The sequence below is a fragment of the Chaetodon auriga genome, chromosome 13 (genome assembly GCF_051107435.1).
Source record: "Chaetodon auriga isolate fChaAug3 chromosome 13, fChaAug3.hap1, whole genome shotgun sequence".
Taxonomy (NCBI): domain Eukaryota; kingdom Metazoa; phylum Chordata; class Actinopteri; order Chaetodontiformes; family Chaetodontidae; genus Chaetodon; species Chaetodon auriga.
Window position 1 is genome coordinate 448,751 of NC_135086.1, and position 20,158 is coordinate 468,908.

The 20,158-nt window shown below is 43.4% G+C and overlaps 2 protein-coding genes across 2 annotated transcripts in view; both read left to right on the forward strand.

Annotated features, from left to right (window-relative positions):
* Positions 1–20,158, forward strand: part of LOC143330076 (titin-like) — a 182,704-nt gene that overhangs the window by 19,100 nt on the left and 143,446 nt on the right. Inside the window, exons 16-36 of the mRNA XM_076746252.1 lie at positions 10–242; positions 334–498; positions 592–760; positions 1,399–3,095; positions 3,186–3,464; positions 4,076–4,342; positions 4,678–4,950; positions 5,037–5,300; positions 6,188–6,448; positions 6,578–6,838; positions 7,398–7,661; positions 7,792–8,052; positions 8,385–8,645; positions 9,625–9,885; positions 10,796–10,937; positions 11,047–11,215; positions 11,884–12,115; positions 12,638–12,922; positions 13,397–13,516; positions 13,654–13,842; positions 17,606–17,656. Coding sequence (XP_076602367.1) covers positions 10–242; positions 334–498; positions 592–760; positions 1,399–3,095; positions 3,186–3,464; positions 4,076–4,342; positions 4,678–4,950; positions 5,037–5,300; positions 6,188–6,448; positions 6,578–6,838; positions 7,398–7,661; positions 7,792–8,052; positions 8,385–8,645; positions 9,625–9,885; positions 10,796–10,937; positions 11,047–11,215; positions 11,884–12,115; positions 12,638–12,922; positions 13,397–13,516; positions 13,654–13,842; positions 17,606–17,656 — 6,104 coding nt within the window. The remainder of the gene's footprint in view (positions 1–9; positions 243–333; positions 499–591; positions 761–1,398; positions 3,096–3,185; positions 3,465–4,075; positions 4,343–4,677; positions 4,951–5,036; positions 5,301–6,187; positions 6,449–6,577; positions 6,839–7,397; positions 7,662–7,791; positions 8,053–8,384; positions 8,646–9,624; positions 9,886–10,795; positions 10,938–11,046; positions 11,216–11,883; positions 12,116–12,637; positions 12,923–13,396; positions 13,517–13,653; positions 13,843–17,605; positions 17,657–20,158) is intronic.
* On the forward strand, positions 16,044–17,343 carry LOC143330278 (myosin light chain kinase, smooth muscle-like). The gene is made up of 3 exons (XM_076746718.1): positions 16,044–16,374; positions 16,674–17,177; positions 17,264–17,343. The coding sequence occupies exons 1-3, from the start codon at positions 16,044–16,046 to the stop codon at positions 17,341–17,343; spliced, it is 915 nt and encodes a 304-aa protein (XP_076602833.1).

Consider the following 20,158-nt stretch of genomic DNA (forward strand, 5'->3'; position numbering starts at 1 on the left):
CTTTCTCAGGTCCACATCTCCTCGTTCGCTGAGTCGCTCTCCAGGTCGTTCTTCCAGCCGTTCACCCGGACGCTCTCCTGCTCGCCGGCTTGATGAGACAGACGAGGCTCAGCTAGAGAGACTCTACAAGCCTGTGTTTGTCATGAAGCCTTCTTCATGTAAATGCTCTGAGGGGCAAACTGCCAGGTTTGACCTGAAGGTTGTTGGCAGACCGATGCCTGACACATACTGGTTCCACAATGGTGAGTGGAAATGGATCAGTCTTCTTTACCCAGTTCTTCAGTAACATTTGTTGACCTCATGCTAATCAAAATCTGTATGTCACCTCCGCAGGACAACAAGTGGTTAGCGACTACACCCACAAGATAGTGGTTAAAGAGGATGGTACACAGTCCCTGATCATTGTTCCAGCCATGCCACAGGACTCCGGAGAGTGGACAGTCGTCGCTCAGAACAGAGCTGGACGGTCATCCATCTCCATCACTCTCACTGTTGATGGTAAGACTGCAGCTCACAGCAGCTTTTTGAAAGAGCATGCTTATGAACATCTAATGACTTAAGTTTCTTGATGATCTCTTCTGTCTTCTTCAGCTAAAGAAACATTGGTGCGTCCCCAGTTCACAGAGAAACTGAAAAACATCAGTGTAAAGCAGGGCACTCTGGTTGAACTGGCTGTCAAAGCCATTGGAAATCCCCTGCCGGATATTGTCTGGCTGAAAAACAGTGACATTATCACACCACACAAGCACCCAAACATCAGGTATGTTTCATATTAGCTGTGTTATTAGCATTTATCAGTAGTCTCTCTGGAACTCAGAGTTCACAGCTGACAGAAAACACATAGCGCTGCTGGACTTATTTTGTATTTATATTCAGGTACAATGATGTTCAGATCTTTATAACAATGGCCAAATAAGCAAGTTGGTGTTCATGTCAGAATCACACAATACCAGCCTGTAGGAGAAGAACACTATGTTTATACTCTTTTTTTCCCCCATCCCTACCTGAAGATGTAACAATTCATCCAATATTTTGAACTCTGACTTTGATGAGTTTCTATTATTTATATGTCTGTATGCATTATATGAAATACAAGAAAGTACAAATAAAACACAAACAGACCTTTGGACCACCAAACTAGAAAGAATATTTAAGTCTCTTTGGCTTGCATCTCTTCACCAGTCACAATACTTTGACTCTTTGAACAGTTGGCACTGTGAAGGTAAGATCCAATCACCTTGTGTGACCTTGTAAGGTGGAAGCAGCTGTCTGCATTGTTATATGAACTACCACTGTTTGTCAGACCGGTTCCAAAGAAATAGTCAACAACTATATTTTTTCATTGTAGTAAAAACAAAAATGTTAAAGATGCTTTAATATGACAAATCCATATACCAGGGTTGACGGAACCAGAGGAGAGGCCAAGTTCCAGATTCCCTCAGCAGCTGGCTCAGACAGTGCCTGGTACACAGCTACCGCCATCAACAAAGCTGGCAGAGACACCACTCGTTGCAGAGTCAATGTTGAGGTGGACTATGCTGAACCTGAACCAGAGAGGAAGATCATTATTCCCAAAGGAACCTACAAAGCCAAGGAGATCGCCCCTCCAGAGGTGGAGCCCCTTCATCTGCGATATGGTCAAGAGCAGTGGGAGGAGGGTGACCTTTATGACAAAGAGAAGCAACAGAAACCACAGTTCAAGAAGAAGTTGACCTCTGTTCGCATGAAGCGTTTTGGTCCAGCTCATTTTGAGTGCAGATTGACCCCTATTGGTGACCCCACTATGGTAGTGGAGTGGCTGCATGACGGCAAACCCCTGGAAGCTGCTAACAGGTTGCGCATGGTCAATGAATTCGGCTACTGCAGTCTTGATTATGAAGTTGCTTATGCAAGAGACAGTGGTGTCATCACTTGCAGAGCTACAAACAAGTATGGAGTCGACCAGACCTCAGCTACCCTGGTTGTCAAGGATGAGAAGGGCCTCGTTGAGGAAACACAACTTCCTGAGGGCAGAAAGGGGGCACACCGAATCGATGAGATTGAACGCCTGGCTCACGAGGGAGGACCCTATGGAGTCACTGCTGAAGATGAAACTGAGAAAATGAAACCTGAGATTGTCCTTCTTCCTGAACCAGCCAGAGTTAAGGAAGGTGACACAGCACGATTCCGCTGTCGAGTGACCGGTTATCCAGCACCAAAGGTTAACTGGTACCTCAATGGACAACTTATCCGCAAAAGCAAAAGATACAGACTTCGGTATGATGGTATTTACTATCTGGAAATCACTGAAATCAAATCCTATGATTCAGGAGAGGTCAAAGTGGTGGCTGACAACAATCTGGGCTCAGCCGAACACACTGTGAAGCTGGAGATTGAGCAGAAAGAGGACTTCAGAACTCACCTGCGTCGTGCTCCAGAGGCAAAGGCAGCTGAGGCTGCACCTGAACCTGGAAAAGTTCCATTCGAGGTGGTGAAAGCTGAGAAACCTGCAGAGGACTCTCAGCTAAAAGAGGTGGTCAAACTCAAAAAGGCCCAGAGAATTGTCCATGAGAAAGCCACGGAGGAGTCAGAGGAGCTGAGGGGCAAATTCAAGCGCAGGACAGAAGAAGGCTATTACGAGTCCATCACTGCAGTGGAGCTCAAGTCACGTAAGAGGGATGACTCCTATGAGGACCTGCTGAGGAAAACTAAGGAGGAGTTGCTCCACCATGCCAAGGAGAAGGAGGAAGCTGAGAAAAAGAAGGAGGAGGAATCCCGCAAGGTTACAGCTAAAGCTTTAAAACCAGAAAGGGTCAAGCTCTCAGCCAGCATGGAAGCTCCCAAGATCCTGGAGCGTATTACCAGCCAGACAGTTGCACAGGGTGATGAAGTCAAGTTCAGAGTCAGAGTCATTGGCAGACCAGAACCTGCATGCCAGTGGTTCAAGAATGGTGTTCAGCTGGAGAAATCTGACCGTATTTACTGGTACTGGCCTGAGGATCATCTGTGTGAACTGGTGATCAGAAATGTCACAGCAGAGGACTCTGCTAGTGTCATGGTCAAAGCTTCAAACACGGCTGGAGAGACTTCAAGCCATGCTTTCCTGCTGGTGCAAGGTAATATCACGCTGGATTTCCAACAGTTTACATGTTGTTCTCCATTTGAACTGTGTAGTTTTTAACAAAGTTTTGTTTTCATTTTTGCAGCAAAGCAAGTCATCACCTTCACACAGAAACTGGAGGACATCAACGCAAAGGAGAAGGACACTATGGCTACCTTCGAGTGTGAAACCAATGAGCCTTTTGTCAAGGTCAAATGGCTTAAGAATAATGTGGAGATCTTCTCTGGAGACAAATACAGGATGCACTCTGACAGAAAGGTTCACTTCCTGTCTGTGCTGATGATTGACATGAGGGATGACGCAGAATTCACCTGCATGGTTGTGGACGAGGACATCAGGACAAGTGCCAAACTCAATGTTGAAGGTGGGTTGGCTAACAACTGGCTACAGTCAAAGAGGACAATCCCTAAACTTAAATTTTTTTCTTCAGAGATGATGGACCACGTTATTATATATCAGACCACTGGTTCCTAGCTTTGAATTGGTCTTTTACACTCTGATGTTCAGTAACATAAAAGTTTAAAAATCTCAGGCACAGTTGAGAAATTTCCAGCTGTCCCCTGTCATCATGCACGAAGTATAAAATGTGTTGTTGTGTAGGAACAACTTTTCTATGTGGATGCTATTTTAGATGCCTTAATTAAATAGCATCCAAAAATCTTGCAAATTAGCGAAGCACCCTGTGCTTTAATCTACAAAAGACAGATGCACATTTTGTTTTTTTGCTGTAAGTGCACATTTTTCAAAGAGATGCAGCATTGATATATAATTACCAGATACAGCACCGACACATAATTATCAGGTGATCTGCTCCATGATGCCTTTGCTAAGGTGTGCACAAGAAGTTTCTGGTATCAAAAAATAAATGCAATATGGGTTAACATGGGTTTCTTTCACCACTGTGTCCAAGTGTATGATTGATTTTTCACTGTAACTGGAGTCACTGAAGTGCCATCTGTAATTTGTAATGAACAGGAGCTCCACTGGAGATCCTGAAACACCTGGAGAGCACAGAGGTGCCTGAGACATACTCTGGAGAGTTTGAGTGTGTTGTGTCACGTGAGGACGCTGAAGGTAGCTGGTTCTTTGGAGAAAAGCTGCTTTCGCCCAGCAGCAAATATGTCACGTCCTCTCGCCGTGGAAGACACACTCTGTCTGTCAAAGACGTCAAGAAGGAGGATCAGGGAAAATATAGCTTCAAAGTGGGCGAGTTCAAGACAAGTGCCTCACTGAAGATGAAATGTGAGTTATGGAAGTAACAATAACTTTTGTACATTTGTACTAAATTTGGAAATTTTGTATGCAAAAAATATAGATATGTGACAGGCCGATCGCCATGAAATTGAATCTTCCTGCTCTTGCACAGATGAACCCTTTTTGGACATTTCATGTGCTTTCTTGTAGCACCCCAAGTTACCTCATAATCGAAAAATCTAAAAATAGCTGAAGCTTCATTCTGTTGTTCCATGCACCACTTTCATATATTGGGCTGTAACGAATACTGCAGCCCCTAGAAAGCACTACTTTGACTTTTACTATTTTTGTATCTAGTATCTAACATGTTTGTCTTGTTTCAGTGCGTCCAGTGACACTGATGCAGCCTCTGACCGACCTGACCGTCTGCGAGGGTGACATTGCTCAGATGGAGGTCAAGTTCTCCCAGGAGAACGTCGAAGGAAACTGGATGAAGAACGGACAGCCAGTCACAGCCTCAAACCGTGTCCACATTGTGATCGACAGACAGATCCACAAACTTCTGATTGAAGACACCAACAAGGACGACTTTGGAATGTACTCATTTGTGGTTCCTGCTCAGGCAATCTCAACCTCTGCAAAGCTGGTCATTCAGAGTAAGACACTTTAGATGCATGTTGTTTTTGTATTGAGAACTCCAAAATAAAATGCTACAAACAACAGATTTTATCTTGTTTTGCAGCAATTGGCGTCTTGGTCCCATTGAAGGACACTAGTGCTGTTGAGGGAACCAAGGCTGTCTTGGAGAGCAAGATCTCTGCTCAGGACGTCAGCTCAGTCAAATGGTACCATGATGATAAGCTGCTAACGCCCAGCGACCGAATCCAGATGGTGGCAAAGGGAGCCAAGCAGCGTCTGGTCTTCAACAGGACCTATGCTTCTGATGAAGGACACTACAAACTGGTGGTTGGCCGAGCTGACACCAGCTGCAGATTTTCGGTTCAGAGTAAGCTGTATAAGGAAACACAATGAGGGTTAAGCACATGGTGACTTATGAAGACTATAAGTCATAAATACGACTGTTACTAAGTACTTAGTTTCTTATGGTTTTTACAGAGGTGATATTTTTGTTTCAGTTAGAAGAGTAAACAAACAGAATGACACGTCCCTTATTTCAATTAATTTTAGTTATAATTATCAAATATTCTGTAATTGTCAAGGGAAATTATGGCACAACAATAAGTAAAAAAGTAACACACAAACTCATCTTTGACCTGACTTGAAGCTTCAGAAACAGACTTTCTGCCACATTCAAAACACATCAACCAAAATACCTTTATTTAAGTTAAGACCTAACTGGAAAATACAAGAGAACTGCAGACTTCACTGAGTGCAGTTTTAGATTCACTCTTGATATCAGGCTTCAATAAACTGGGAAATAAGATCCTGGTATTTTCAGGGAATTCTCAGCAAAATCTATACTGGTTTATCATAACAATACGTGCAGGATCGGGGCTTTTTTTTTTTTTTCAGCATGGAAAAGGTGATATATTCCGAGGTAGTGACAAAAATTTACATCACTGAATAACCTTAACTTTACGTTAGTTGGAGCACAGAGAAAAATGTGACTCTGAGGCAACATTCTTCAGTCTGCCTCTACCTGACCAATCAAAGATTCAGACCCATTCATGTAAAACATGAACAAGACCCATGCAGAACTACACTGACACCACTTCAGCTCCATCTGCTGGACACTTTTGTAATTACATTTTCTCTGACAGAGAGGGTCAGTGTTGTCCAGTGACCAAAAGTGATTTTTAGCATCTTTTACTATGAATATGAAAGATGACAAGCTGATCACTAGTTAAATGGTCCAACTCTTCATCTCAACAGCTGTCCAGATCGTGAAACCAATGAAGGACAAGGAGTGCTCCGAATCCGAGAACGTCAGATTTGAAGTCGAGGTTTCTCACCCAGGCATTGATGCCTTCTGGACCTTCAAGAGGCAGCCACTCAAGGCCAGTGCCAAGTACAAGATGGAATCAAAGAACAAGCTCCACACCCTGACTGTCATGAATGCAATGAAGGATGAAGAGGGCGAGTACATGTTTGCTGCTGGTGAGAAGATGTGCAGTGCTTCACTTACTGTAACAGGTAAGATGGGCTATGTTTTCAACATGTTTTGATTACTCAGTAGTCTCAGAGGTGGTTTCTATGGCAGGTTGACATTGTAGTGCTGGGTGGACTAAGCGTTGACTGACTGGAACTGTCTCCTGTCCCCAGGTGGTGCTATCAAGAAGCCCCTGCGTGATTTGGTAGTGGCTGATTCCCAGACGGCCGTGCTAGAGTGTGAAGTAGCCAACCCCTCCGCTGAGGGCAAGTGGCTGAAAGACGGCCAGCCTGTCGACTTCAATGAGAACACACTGAGTGAAGTGAATGGTGCCATCAGACGCCTCGTCATCGTCATCACCAAAGCCACAGACATTGGAGAGTACACCTATCAGGTCGCCACCTCCATGACCTCAGCTACCCTGAAAGTCGAAGGTAGGTCCAGCTTTTACGAAAGAAACAGACACATACAGAACACATGCTGTTTGAATTCTTTATAAAGGAGCCCTTGAAAGACAAATATTTGAGGTATTGAAATTGAATTTCAACCTCATGATATGACAGTATGTCCAAGAAGTGAACAAAAGGAGTACAAATCCACCCAGCTTTCTTTTGGATCTTCTGTTGACTAGCATGCTAGCGAGCAAGATACATCATGCAAATAAGACAATTGTGGAGTACCTGCAAGGTGCATTTTTACTCTTTTGTGGTGGGCTAGCTGTTCCTCACAGTTAGCTCAGCTCATCACAAGCAAGGCCAGAAATTAAACTTGTCTTGGATGCACAAATGTGGTAGGATGGCTAACCCAGCATATTACCAAAAATTGATTATTTCTTCAAAATTATTAAATGCAAGCTGAGATTGATCTTTCTCAGATTGGGTTTGCTGACAAATATCTGTCCATGGCAATGGCTACTTGCAAACCCCAGGTTGAGAGCAACTGATCTTAGACACACTCTAACAAATCCTGGATTAACAACATTTGTCTCCACAGCTGTGAAGATCAAGAAGACCTTGAAAAACCTGAACGTGGTCCAGACCCAGGATGCTGTGTTTAGCTTGGAGCTGACGCACAAGGACGTGAGAGGAGCACAGTGGATTAAGAACGGCGTCGAGATTCAGCCCAGCGATAAATGCGAGATCACTATTGAAGACACAGTTCACACCCTGAAGATCAAAAACTGCACCACACAGGACGAGTCCGTTTACTCTTTCAAACTGGGAAAACTGTCTGCAAATGCCAGGCTTAACGTAGAAAGTAAGCAACCAACAATTAAAAAAAAACAAGATCTCATATTTTTCCATTGCTGAACATAAAAACCTAGGAGTATTGTTCCAAAGAAAACAGTTACAGAACAAATTCTAAAACTGTAAAACATTCCCCACAGCCATCAAGATCCTGAAGAAGCCAAAGGACGTGACGTCACTGTTGGGTGCAACAGCCGTATTTGAGGTGGGCATCTCTGAGGACGACATCCCTGTGAAGTGGATGTACAACAATGTGGAGCTAAAGCCAAACGAGCACTACACGATACTCTCTGAGAAGAAGACCCACAAACTGATCATCCATGATGTGGACAGCAGCAGAGAGGGAGAGTACACCGCTGTGGTGGGCCACCTCCAGTGCAGTGCTCGCCTCATTGTCGAGTGTAAGTGTTAGCATAGCATCATACATTAGCCATTAGTCTTTGAAAAAGTGTATGAAAATCTCCAACAAGGATTAAATTAAACTGTGTTTAGGAAGGTTATGTTTACAAGAACCAACAGCCAGTAAGTTTAGGGTTCAGTTTCAGGGGATGCTGACACAACTACAGTGTCACTACAAGGTGTGACATGCTTAGGACTTTATATAGCGTTAAAGCAATAGTTTGTCAGCTAGCAGAGGCCAAGGCTAAAAGCTAGTTTAATGTTATTCCTTTTAGAGTGTTATCTCTTTAAGACAAAACTACAAACTATGCTGAGACTGACATTTTCCCCTCAGCCCTGCGTGTCACTCGACCCTTGAAGAGCGTGGCGGTCCCGGAGACCCAGGTGGCCACGTTCGAGTGCGAGGTTTCTCACTTCAATGTGCCGTCCACCTGGCTGAAAGATGGCGTGGAGATCGAGATGAGCGAGAAGTTCAGGATTGTGGTTCAGGGAAAACTCCACCAGCTTAAGATCATGAACACCAGCAAGGACGACTCTGCAGAGTACACCTTTGTCTGCGGGAACGACCGAGTGTCTGCAACATTAACCGTTAACCGTAAGTTCATCCCCATAGCTGCTATCACTGACAGCAACATGGCTGATTTACATATATGATTTAAAGCTGGTGGCCAGGGGACCTTTGATTTAATCATTTTTTCATTAAAATAATACATGAACACATTTAAAGCTGATCTAAGAACAGATCTATTATGTTGGCTATTCACAATGAAATAACAAACCCATTAAATATCCTTAATTTACCTCAATCTAAAGGTGTTTGATGTTAATTTGTCCATTCATTTGTAAAAACTAAACCCTTTAAAAACACTTCAGTTTCAAAAGCCGTTTATTAATAAATTACATCAATGTGTTACATCATAGAAAAAACATGTTAGTCTAAAACATGTAGACATTTTTTTTCTTACCTTCGAAATTAAAATTAAATTAAAAACTGGCAATATATTAAAATCCATTGATACACTCATTCATTCATTTTACCCAAATCTTGGAAAAACCCCCAAACATCATTACTTTGTACATGAGAATATTTCTTTCATTTCATAAGTAGATTTTATAAAATGATTCAAATTATTGTGTAAATTAAAATCTTACATTGTACTTATTTTGCATTTTAAAGGATTTTGAGGAGAGGACTGAAGGTTTGGTTTGGATTTGGAATAAGGTGTTTTCTGTCTTTTCAGAGGCAAATTAAGGACTATTTAAGGCAGGCATGTCAAACTCATTTCACAAAGGGCTGTGTGGCTGCAGGTTTTTCCTCCAACCAATCAAGAGCACGCAGTCTGACCAATCAGCTGTCTGAAGACTGAGATCAGCTAATGAAATAAGTCGAGTCTGGTGTGCTGCTGTTTGATTGAAAAGAAAACCTTCAGCCACTCGGCTCTTTGTGGAATACGTTTGACATAATTTAAGGGGATTAAGGTCATTGTGTTTTCAATGCATTAGCACTGCTCATCTATACCGTAAGGTGTATGAAAGTTTCAGTTAACTCACCATCAGTTTTGTTGTTTTTTCAGCCATCCTCATCACAACAATGCTGCAGAACTTGAACGCTCAGGAGAAAGACACTGTTACATTTGAGGTGAACGTCAACTATGAGGAAATCACGTACAAATGGTTGAAGAACGGCGTGGAGATACGGTCCACGGACAGATGCCAGGCTCGCTGCAAACAGCTCACTCACACTCTGAGCATCAGAAATGTTCACTTCGGTGACAGCGCCGAGTACACCTTCATGGCCGGCTCTGCAGTCACTACAGCAAAACTCGATGTTGAGGGTAAGATTTACCTCTTTATTATTTTCCCTTTAACTCCATTTTGGTCTCCACCACTTTCCAATAAAAATATCTGGCTCTGTAGCTGCTAGAATTTCCACTATGTTCACCAGCTACTCTCTGTGTGCCTGTTGTTTGCTGCTGAAGAGCTAGTGTAAAGTAGATTTATCTGAGAAAACAAAGCTGATATCAAGTGGGTACTATGGCCAACCAAAATACCACAAGAACCACATAAAGGACCCCAAGAACTCTCCTAACGAGTACAAGTACCTCTCCAAGAGGACCACTCAAATATCCTCATAGACCAAAACAACCACTTAGAGAACCTATGGAACATCTACCTCCAGTAGAACCACCACAATGAACACAAGAACTACCAAAAAGACCCCTAGAGTTTCCTCAGTGACCTGTAGAATATATCGAATAGACACTAGAACCACAGGAAAGACCTATAGTATTTCCTCAATGACCACAACAGTCTACAGTCTGACCAGAACCTCCCCAGTGACCAGTAGATACTCCTAAAGGACCACGGCAACATTCCCAATGACCATGAGAACTTCCTAAATGACCAGCCCTATATGGAAGCGGTCATTATGTTCTAACAGTCATTCATTCATGCATTTCCTGGGGCGCTGGGTTGATAAAAGCATAGTATATGGTTGTTGATCTTGGAGACGGCTTGAGGGCCAAAACGGCATCCAAATGAAAGAGAAATGCTTATGGAGCCAGACTTTTGCCCTCCTCTCAAGCATTGAGATTGAACCATCCAGTAATAAGACTCATGAAACTAAGACTGGATTCTTTGTGAATTTGGGACCATGAGAAAACCTTCTTGACATTACACAGAGTCATTCGGTTCAACGTTAAGCTCAAACTATTCATTTATTTTCCTTTTTTTCTTCCATGGCAGCTCGTGTGGTTGAATTCACTAAACACCTGAAGGACCTGAAGATCACAGAGAAGAAGAGAGCAACGTTTGAGTGTGAAGTTTCTGAACCAAACATCCAGGTGATGTGGATGAAGGACGGTCAGGAGCTGGAAATGTCCGACAGGTACGGTCGCTCACACTCACTTCTACCTATTACACCAACATCATGAAAACAAATAAATGACAAAAATGTCTCAATCAACTTTCTGTGATACTGTCTGTGGCTCCTGCAGATATAAAATGACCTCGGATAAGTTCGTGCACCGGCTGGTTTTGCCGTCAGTCCGCCTGTCTGATGCCGGAGAATACACCGCTGTGGCCGGATCAAGCATGTCCAAGGGCCACCTGGGAGTTGAGGGACGGGACGTCAAAATCTCAGAACCTGCTAGCAGGGACATCACTGTAAGTTCATGTCATTATCTATGTACGAATGCACTTTGAATTGTTTGAGGATACAGTTGAGTATTTCACTTTAAAATGAACAAATAAAATTAAAATGTCACTATTTTCTCACCATAAATCAATATTGATTTAAGCATCTGTGACGACTCTCATTCAGCCAGGTCATGGTACTTCTAAATGCTTTAAAAAGGCAAATGGGCTTGCTTGAGGTTCTAGAAGACGTTTCACAATCACACTTTGTCAAGGTGTTAACAATCCTGCAAGAGGATAAATGCCTGGGACCCCCCACCAGTCAGAAATCAAGAAGCGTCTTGGAAGAGAGGAGAAACATCTTCTAGAGCCTCAAGCAAGTCCAGTTGTAAAGCACTTATAAATTGATTTTAACCACAGATCTGCAGGTAATTAACCATAGCTATTACGGTTATTCCAAATGTCTGCTAGTTTTATATTCGTTGATTTGTGTCATATTAGAACAACAATCTGGTTTACAATTTCACTATCATTGAGGAGGGAAAAAAGTGCACTGCCAAAGGTTTGATCTGCTGAACACATAGTGTCCTGACAGATTCCTGCAGGTATTTAAACAGCTGCAGACGTCTGCGAGTTCCTGGGAAATACTGGAATGTCAGTTCACGCTCATCAATCCTACCATTCATCTGTTTTTGCAGGTTGTTGAGAAACAAAGAGCAACCTTTGAGTTTGAGGTGAATGAAGATGATGTGGAGGGTCACTGGATGAGGAACGGAGTGGAGATCCAGTTCTCGGTGGAGGAGAGGTTCAATTATGCCACCATAAGGAAGCTCCACCGCCTCACCATCTCTGAGACCTACAGGAGTGATGCAGGGGAGTACACCTTCTTAGCCGGCAAGAACAGGAGCACCATGAACCTCCACGTCAGACGTAAGAGACACCGTCAGCTTTGACTTTTCTAGAACAAACAAAACACCATCAGTGCAGCTATGCTTGTTTTCCCGAATACATATATCACAAATAAACAAAATGAGTCCAATTTTTAAAATCTGTTACTTTCAAAGTAATGGTGATTAAGTCGGTAGTAACAACCGTTTCATATATTTACTTACATTTCTGTATTATTAATGCAATGACCCTTCTTAAATTTTCAGTTTCATTAATACTTTGATGAAGTGTTTAATTCTCTACTGGAAAGACAATAGATGTTCAATTCTAGTCTTTCTCTTCTGTTTGTAGGAAAAAAGTAAAAAACCAAAGATCATTTAATCTTTGCATTGATTTGCTGCTGACAGTGTGTGATTCTGAAACACGAGAAAATCAGAAATCACAACACCTTTCATTAACTGCTTCACAATAACTTAGCTTGAGCTGACGGAACATGGAGACATTTCTTCCCACTGCCACGTTTTCTGGTGTCCTGAAAAACTTGACTTACCTTTATGTCCGCAGTGCCGGAGCCTCCTCAGATCGTCCGCCACATGCAGCCTCAGACCGCGACGTCAGGGAGATCAGTTCGCTTCTCGGTGCAGGTGAGCGGCATCCCTCAGCCTCAGGTGTCGTGGTACAAAGACTCCCAGGCTCTATCCACCAGCTACAAGTGCAAGTTCCTCCACGATGGAGACGAACACACGCTGCTGCTGCTGGAAGTCTTCCCCGAGGATGCCAGCGTCTACAGCTGCACCGCCAAGAACGACTACGGAGAGGAGACAAGCTCCGCCGCTCTGACCGTGGAAGGTACAGTGATCACAAGCTGGACAGATGTTGGAACCGGTTAAGTTTTAGGACTGCTCTGGAGATCTCCCTTCCAGATTGCAGCTGCTGCACTGTGCTTTGGTTGGTTCATCCTTTTTTTCTGTTGTCATGGAGTTAAGGCATTTTTGCATAATGATTTTCATTTAGAAACATAGATGTCAAAAAGCCTAATTCTGGTTAGGTTTAAACAAAAATGCAGCTACTGAAGTGTGTAAAAAAAACAACAACATAGTTTGGCAGAGCCCAAAGTCGTCTTCATACATCACGTCTTCGTGTCTTCACATTATTTTTTTTGTCGAAAAAGATTCAAAGACAGTGATGCGAAAAGAAGAAAAGCAGGAAACCATCACACTGGAGAAACTGAAACCAAATCATGTTCGTATGTAAACTTGATGAATAACGTGATTACCAATGCTGCCATTGATCACAGTTTTTGTCATGTCGTCTGCCTTCCAGTTCCTGAGGTGGTGGAAACTGTGGCTCGGGTCTCTGCTCCAGTCCTCGTTGCTCCCATGCGGGACGTCCTGGTCACAGAGGGACACCCTGCCCAGTTCCAGTGCGACGTCTCTGGGGAAGGTAGTGGCCACTCTCGCCTTCTCAGCGCTTCAGATACTTGTCTACCATAAATCTATAATCGGTGTCACCAGAAGTATAATTAGTAAAAGACATTTGGTTCAGCTGATCCTGACTGTTAATGAACGCTTTGTCTCCAGATCTGCAGATTTCTTGGTTCTGTAATGACAGAGAGATCAGACAGTCAGACGTCTTCAGGATGTCTCATTATGGTGAAACCTGCCAGTTGGAGATTTCCAGAGTTCTCCCCGACCACGAAGGAGAGTACTCATGTGTTGCCACAAATTCGGCAGGAATGGTCACATGTGCTGCAACTCTGAATATCGACGGTGAGCAATTCAGATGTAAATGTGCCAATGACATGCAGATAGATCTATTACTGTCAGACCGGAGTGTGCTGCATGTGTTTCAACAGTCAAATGTATCTGCGAGCATGTCTTTAACTGACGACGCTCTGATTTCAGCTCAAAATCTGAATCTAACACGTCGGTTTCTACTGAAACGATAAGAAAAATCCTCTTAAAGTCTGTTTGTAGAAACAAAATCTGACATTCTGTCAACTGGTTAACTACCAGATTCTGTTACTGAACCAAACAAAGTATAAATCTACTCAGAGATTTGATCACAATTATTAATGTTTGCTTGATCATTTCTGCTCATGAGTGCATCAGAGGCTGTCCAGACAGAGGACGTTTCCTCCTTCACTCCAGTGCTTCAAACTCCCTCACTTGTCAAATATAAAATGAAGCATCTATTGGCCGACGAAAACACCAACTTTCATTGAGCCAATAGAAGGCTGCAGGCAAGTGGCGAGGTTTCAGGCATGTGTGCTCGGTATGCTCGAGCCAGAGATCAACTGCTGCTGGTCGCACAAAGATTTTAGATGCCGGCATTTTGCAAAATCAGTCTACAGAGTCAGATGAGAAAGTGGACATCAGTTCCATCTGTGCCTCCCATAGAAGACGAGTGTTCAGAACCAGCTGAGCACAAAGGCCCTAAGCACAAATTAAGAAAATCCACCACAGATTTATACATTTTCAGACAAAAAAATCCCAAGAAAACGTCACATGAGATGGCTGAAAGGCTGCCAAGCATAATTCTGGCTATTGATAATGATTTAACTCCTAAATCCCAAACAAGAAACCGAAGCTAGTAATGAACATTTTGGGGGTTTTTTTTAGCTTTGTTTACAAGATGGCTAATGCGAGCTAGCTGAAAATCACGTCATCTGTGAGATGGCATCATTTTAGTTTCAGTGTATCCGGTGCCTGTTTTAGCCTACCTTAGCACAAAGACTGGATGTGGGGAAAACTGCTATTTGTTTTAGAAATCCTCTACAAATTTGTTTATTTTCAGCCACAGGTTCTCCTGGTGGAAAGCCCAGTCACTATGAACAATAGGGCCATGCTAAGGTAACATTAGCTAGCCAGCAAATATTGGTTTTAGAGCACCCTTTCAACAAACTATTTTAAGCACTTCCCTTCGCTAACAAGGTGACAGAGCTAACGTTATCTGATTGACATTGTTTAGCATAGCTTTGTTTTGCTAAGTCAAAAAAAAAATCCACCTTCAGATTTAAATTGGCAACGATAAACATGTGGTACTCCTCCATCGCTGGTGGACACTGATCTTCTCAGGTGGCAAAAAGACACTTCCTGGTACTGAAGCTCACTCAACAACATTGTTACTATGCTACAATTCACAATCCATGTTTCACTTGATACCTCATTTTGTCAAACCGAGAGTCATAGCAAGAAGAATGGCTGACTCTTTCAGCTTTAATTAGTTTGTCTTGATTTTTCTGTATGGATTAATTTCAGATTAAGATTGAGACTGTGTATCTCTGTAGATGTGTCAGCAGGATCTTTGTGCAGGCAGCCCCAGTTTGGTAACAGTTTGCCAGCTCAGCCTTCAGAAAGTCTGTATTTTTTGTTTTCTGACATCTTCACAGGTGATAATCTTACATGTGTCTCACACGTGATGCATGACTGTCTTCTCTTCCTACGTCGTAACAGTAGGGATATCTTATTCTGAGACATGAGTCTTTGTTTCAGCCGAATGCAGCATGGTCAAAAGAGAGCTGTGCTTTGGAAATCCAGCTTTCCGGGTTCCTCATGCTCAAGCACGGACATAATCCATAGCTGTTTTTTTATTTGAAATTTTTTGCTCCAGTCAAGCTTGCATGATTGACAGCGGAAACCAGTCACTGTCCACTCCCTCACTGATCATGACTGATCCTCAACGCTCCACTCCAGCTGCACTCTTGGCAAACAAGCTATGACACCAGTAGCCTGAAGAAGTCACCAGAATGATGTGTTGACCTAATTCTTCTACTCTTTCTTATTACCCAGATAAAAAAGCCTTAGCTAGTCTGTCGAGCACTGGGGATGAGACTAAGCTAAGTCAGAGTCTGGAGGCTCAGACAGAGAGTTTCACCTCTCTGTCGGTGGGACAAACAGCCCACAGTGTTGAGTTTACTGAGCTGGTCTCTGAGAGTACCTCCTTGTCTTGGAGGACGGTTGAGAGTCATATGGAGAGTGTAAGCTCGGTGGAGATGAGCAGCATTGATATCAAACTCTCAGCCAGCCCCAAACTGCTGATGGAAATGAGCGACGTCTGGGTGAAAAGTGGTGAGATGGCCGAGTTCAGCTGCTCGTTCGATGGCCAGCCCTTCGCCAGGGTGATATGGGATCATAATGGCCAGAGTGTGGTGGACACGGAGCGGGTCAGGAGCTCTCAGATCGGGGGCCTGTTGTCCCTCGTCATCCAGTGTGTTGGCGTGGCGGATCAGGGTGTGTACCGCTGCACCGCCACCAACCAACACGGCCAGAACAGCTCCTCCGCCCAGCTCACTGTTGAAGGTGGTTAATCTTTATTTTTTAATTAGTCTGTTTCTCCATCTGGTCCATCCAACCTCTCCACCTGCTCCTCCTGCTTCACCCCTTCCTCTCATTATTTAATATTTCCTCTTAGTCTGTAACCTGTTAGAATGTAATAGAATAACAAGCGTTGTAGTCTAGTTTATTGTCTTCCTGCAGTTGCCAGCTTTGCTTCACTAACCTCATCCATACATTCATCTTACTAATCCCTTTAGTGTTTAGAGTCATGGCCTTATAAACTCTGACCCCTAATTACTCTCCCTAACTTTATTCTCACCCAGCTAAAGAAGCAAATCTCAAAGCAGAAACCCCCATCCCTACCGATTCTGTGCGTAAAGCGTCTCAGACAGACAGGGAGACCCATAGAGATCCTCCTTACCAAGACAAGCAGGAGGCGGTGGAGAAGCCTGGACCATCGCCTCCATCTTCCCAGAGACCTTACAGCCTCATCAGCCACCTGTATTTCCCTGATGTTTTGCCTCATGACAAGCGAGGTCAACGCCTCTCCAGCCGCCCTGACTTCCTGATCAAACTCTGCCCTGAGCTGCTGATCACAAACAGAAACATCGGCTCCTTGTATTGCGTTATGAAGGGGGTTCCCACTCCGTTTGTCATGTGGCTTTACAACCGGTTGAATGTTGAAGATTCTGTGTCTTTCTCTCTGAAACACGACGGCCCCCTGTGCTGTCTAAATGTTAACAATGTGGGACCCGGACAAGGGGGCTCTTACACTTGCACAAATGTCAACTCAGCCGGGGATGCTGAGTGCAGCACAGTGATGAAAGGTTGGCATCTGCATGCTTTTGGTCCTTCTGCTCGCTCGGGCTTTGTTTGGCCCACCACTCATTCACACTGCTTTCCACCTACACAGCCAGCAGAGGCACACTTCTTCACATGGCGACGCACTTCTTCAACAAGGTTTTAACCACTGTGCTTAGGAGAGGTCGCTGACCTTTGTGTCCTGCTTTACTGACAACAACATCAAAAGAAACACAGAAGGACACTCATATCACTCAGCATTTTCCAAAAAGCCAGAGATGCACACTAAAGCCCAAAAGGAAGCATGCAAGAAGTTCAGTTGAAAGAAAAAACGAATACAAACAGATAATATGGATGCACGACCTGTCACTGATTCTAACAGTCTTGCACCATATGAGACTTAATGCACAGTTTTGGGAATGTTTTTAATTTGTAAACGTTTGTGTCTTTTCAGTAACTGCAGTGGAGAAAGAACCAAAGATTCAGGCCCAGGAGGAAGAGAAAGGTAAATATTGTTTAATGTCAACAGGGATGTCTTTGGCCATGATGTAGACTTTTTTTTTTCCTTATGTCTTTACAAAGATGTTATGTTTTTAGTATTCATTCTTCAGGAAATTCATGTTCAGTTTTTAGAAATTGAATTTTATGTTTCAGAATGTTTTACTGGTATTTTTGGATGTTTTCCCAAATTCAATTTGCACTTTCTATTCTTTATGCTTTATCAAATCTGTAATCAAGGTCCACTGATGAGATCTTTATAGAGCTGCTTCAGCTCTGTAACTCGTGAACTTCGGCCACGTGTTAATAGCTTGAAGTGATAAATGCCAGTGAAATTATAAAGCCTGTTTCTGTTTGATAATGTTTGGTGTCAGATATGAATATGTGTTTTTCAATTCTGAAAGTGAGCTAAACACAAATGGCGTGTTTTGAAAATGGACAGAAGTGTATGTGAAGAATCATCATTTGTAGTAATTTGGCTACAACAGTATGGCTGTTTGATTTACATTTCAGTCAAACTCAACTGTAGATGCATAAGTCACTGTGTTTTCAGTGCATTGTGATTATATTGTGGTTGTATGTGTCTCACTTTACTTTAAACTGTCATTATTCAACTCAGCCTTCTCTAGCTCAACCATCGTAGAGGAAGCAGAAACCCAGGAGTCATACTACACTGGCCTAAGGTTGCCAGATAAAACCAGAACACTTGAACTTAAGCCAGATTCTGAACACTACTCCAGCGCTTTGGAGAAGAAAAAAGAAAAACCAGTCTTCCTCAGCAAACTTTCTCCAGCAGCTGTGACTGTCGGAGAAACTGCCACGTTTACTGTCAAAGTGTCTGGTTTCCCTAAACCCACCGTTCAGTGGTTCCACAACAGCCATACCATAATGAGTTCATCTGTGTATACATTCATTCAGGACCGAGACGAGTATTGCTTGGTCATTAACAAAGTTCAACGGGAGCTTGAAGGAGAGTACTCCTGTACTGCCAGCAACAGACTTGGCCAGTCGACTTGCAATTCTTATTTGCATGTTGAGGTGAAGGAGCCAGAAAGGGGGGAAAAAGATGATGGCAGAATGTTTGTACCAACTGGCAAACCTCCAGAATTTATCAAAACTATGGAGTCTCTTCAATTGTCTGAGGGCAGTCAGGCTTTCTTCAGGTATATTGTCACTGGAGATCCTCTCCCTGAGATCCAGTGGCTCAAAGGCAGCTTTCAGATTCAGCCAAGTGGGTTCTGTATCATTGTGAACAACCCAGATGGATCAGGCTTTATTAATATTAAAAGTGTCAAACAAGAGCACAGTGGTGTCTACACCTGTAAGGCTTCCAACCAATATGGGGAAGCATCTTGTCCCGCAGAGCTGCTGGTCATCAGGGAGAAAGTTCAGGAAGAGTACACATTAATTAAGAAAACAAAAGGTTTGAAAATATCTATGACTGAAGAAACCACAGAATCCAGATTATACCAGGAAAGAAATCTATCAGATCAGTTGATTTACACTATTAGCACTGAGGATCGGCAGATTATTCCAAGTGAGGAGGTGGGAACTCTCAAAGAGCTTGATATCTCTGCTGCAACCCTTCACCGAGAGCAGTTTACCCACCAGGCAGCAGTGCTGCAGTCTCATGAAATACAGGAGAGGGTTTCTTTGGCTCCCACTCATCCACCCCAGGTCTCAGCTGTTCCTATGAAACAGCTTCACATGGCGACTTTCTTATCTTCAGTCCAGGAAAGACAAAAGATGACAGAGCAGCACTCTGAACGGATTCTCAGCCCAGAGATTGTAGAACTCCAGTTAGCCAAAGAACAGCCATTGAAAATCATGTCAGCCACATCTGAAGAGGTGTTGCCATTCACCACAATAAGTGCTGGGGCCTTGACGGACTGGGTCCCAGAGAATGAGAAGACCTTGACCGAACCCAGGCAGCTCATTAGTAGTCACCAAGTAGAGTCCATTCTGTCCATCCACGATGAAACATCATGCGTTGCTCACAGGCCAGAGGAAGAGAGGAGTTTCAGAGTCACAGAGGGGCTTAAGATTTTATACTCCGCTCAGTCTACAGTGCAACTGCCAGTCACAGAGCGACACTCTGAGCCTCTGCCAGCCTTAGATGCAGCCACTGAACTCTTGTTTGAGAAAGAACAAGCTAAGCCGATGTCGGCACCAGTTGGTGAAAGAGGAGTGACTCTATTCAAGGAGCAGAGATTTGAAATACACAGACCGGAGCAGGAGAGCATCTCCCCATGCAAAGACATGGACTTTAAGTTGGCTGTAACTGCTGAAGAGAAGTATGAACTCCAATGTGAACAGGCAGGACAGGTTCCAAGTGTAGCATCTTTTGTGTGTCTGCAGCCTCAGCGAGAGGGAGAAAGACTCCTGAATCTGCAGGTTATCAGTGATCAGGATGTTTTACAGTCTGAGGGACGTTTCAGCAGCAAAAAGCCCTCTACAGAGCAGGCAGAAACAAGGAAGAGTCCAACTTTGTTGTATTCGGTGACCCAAG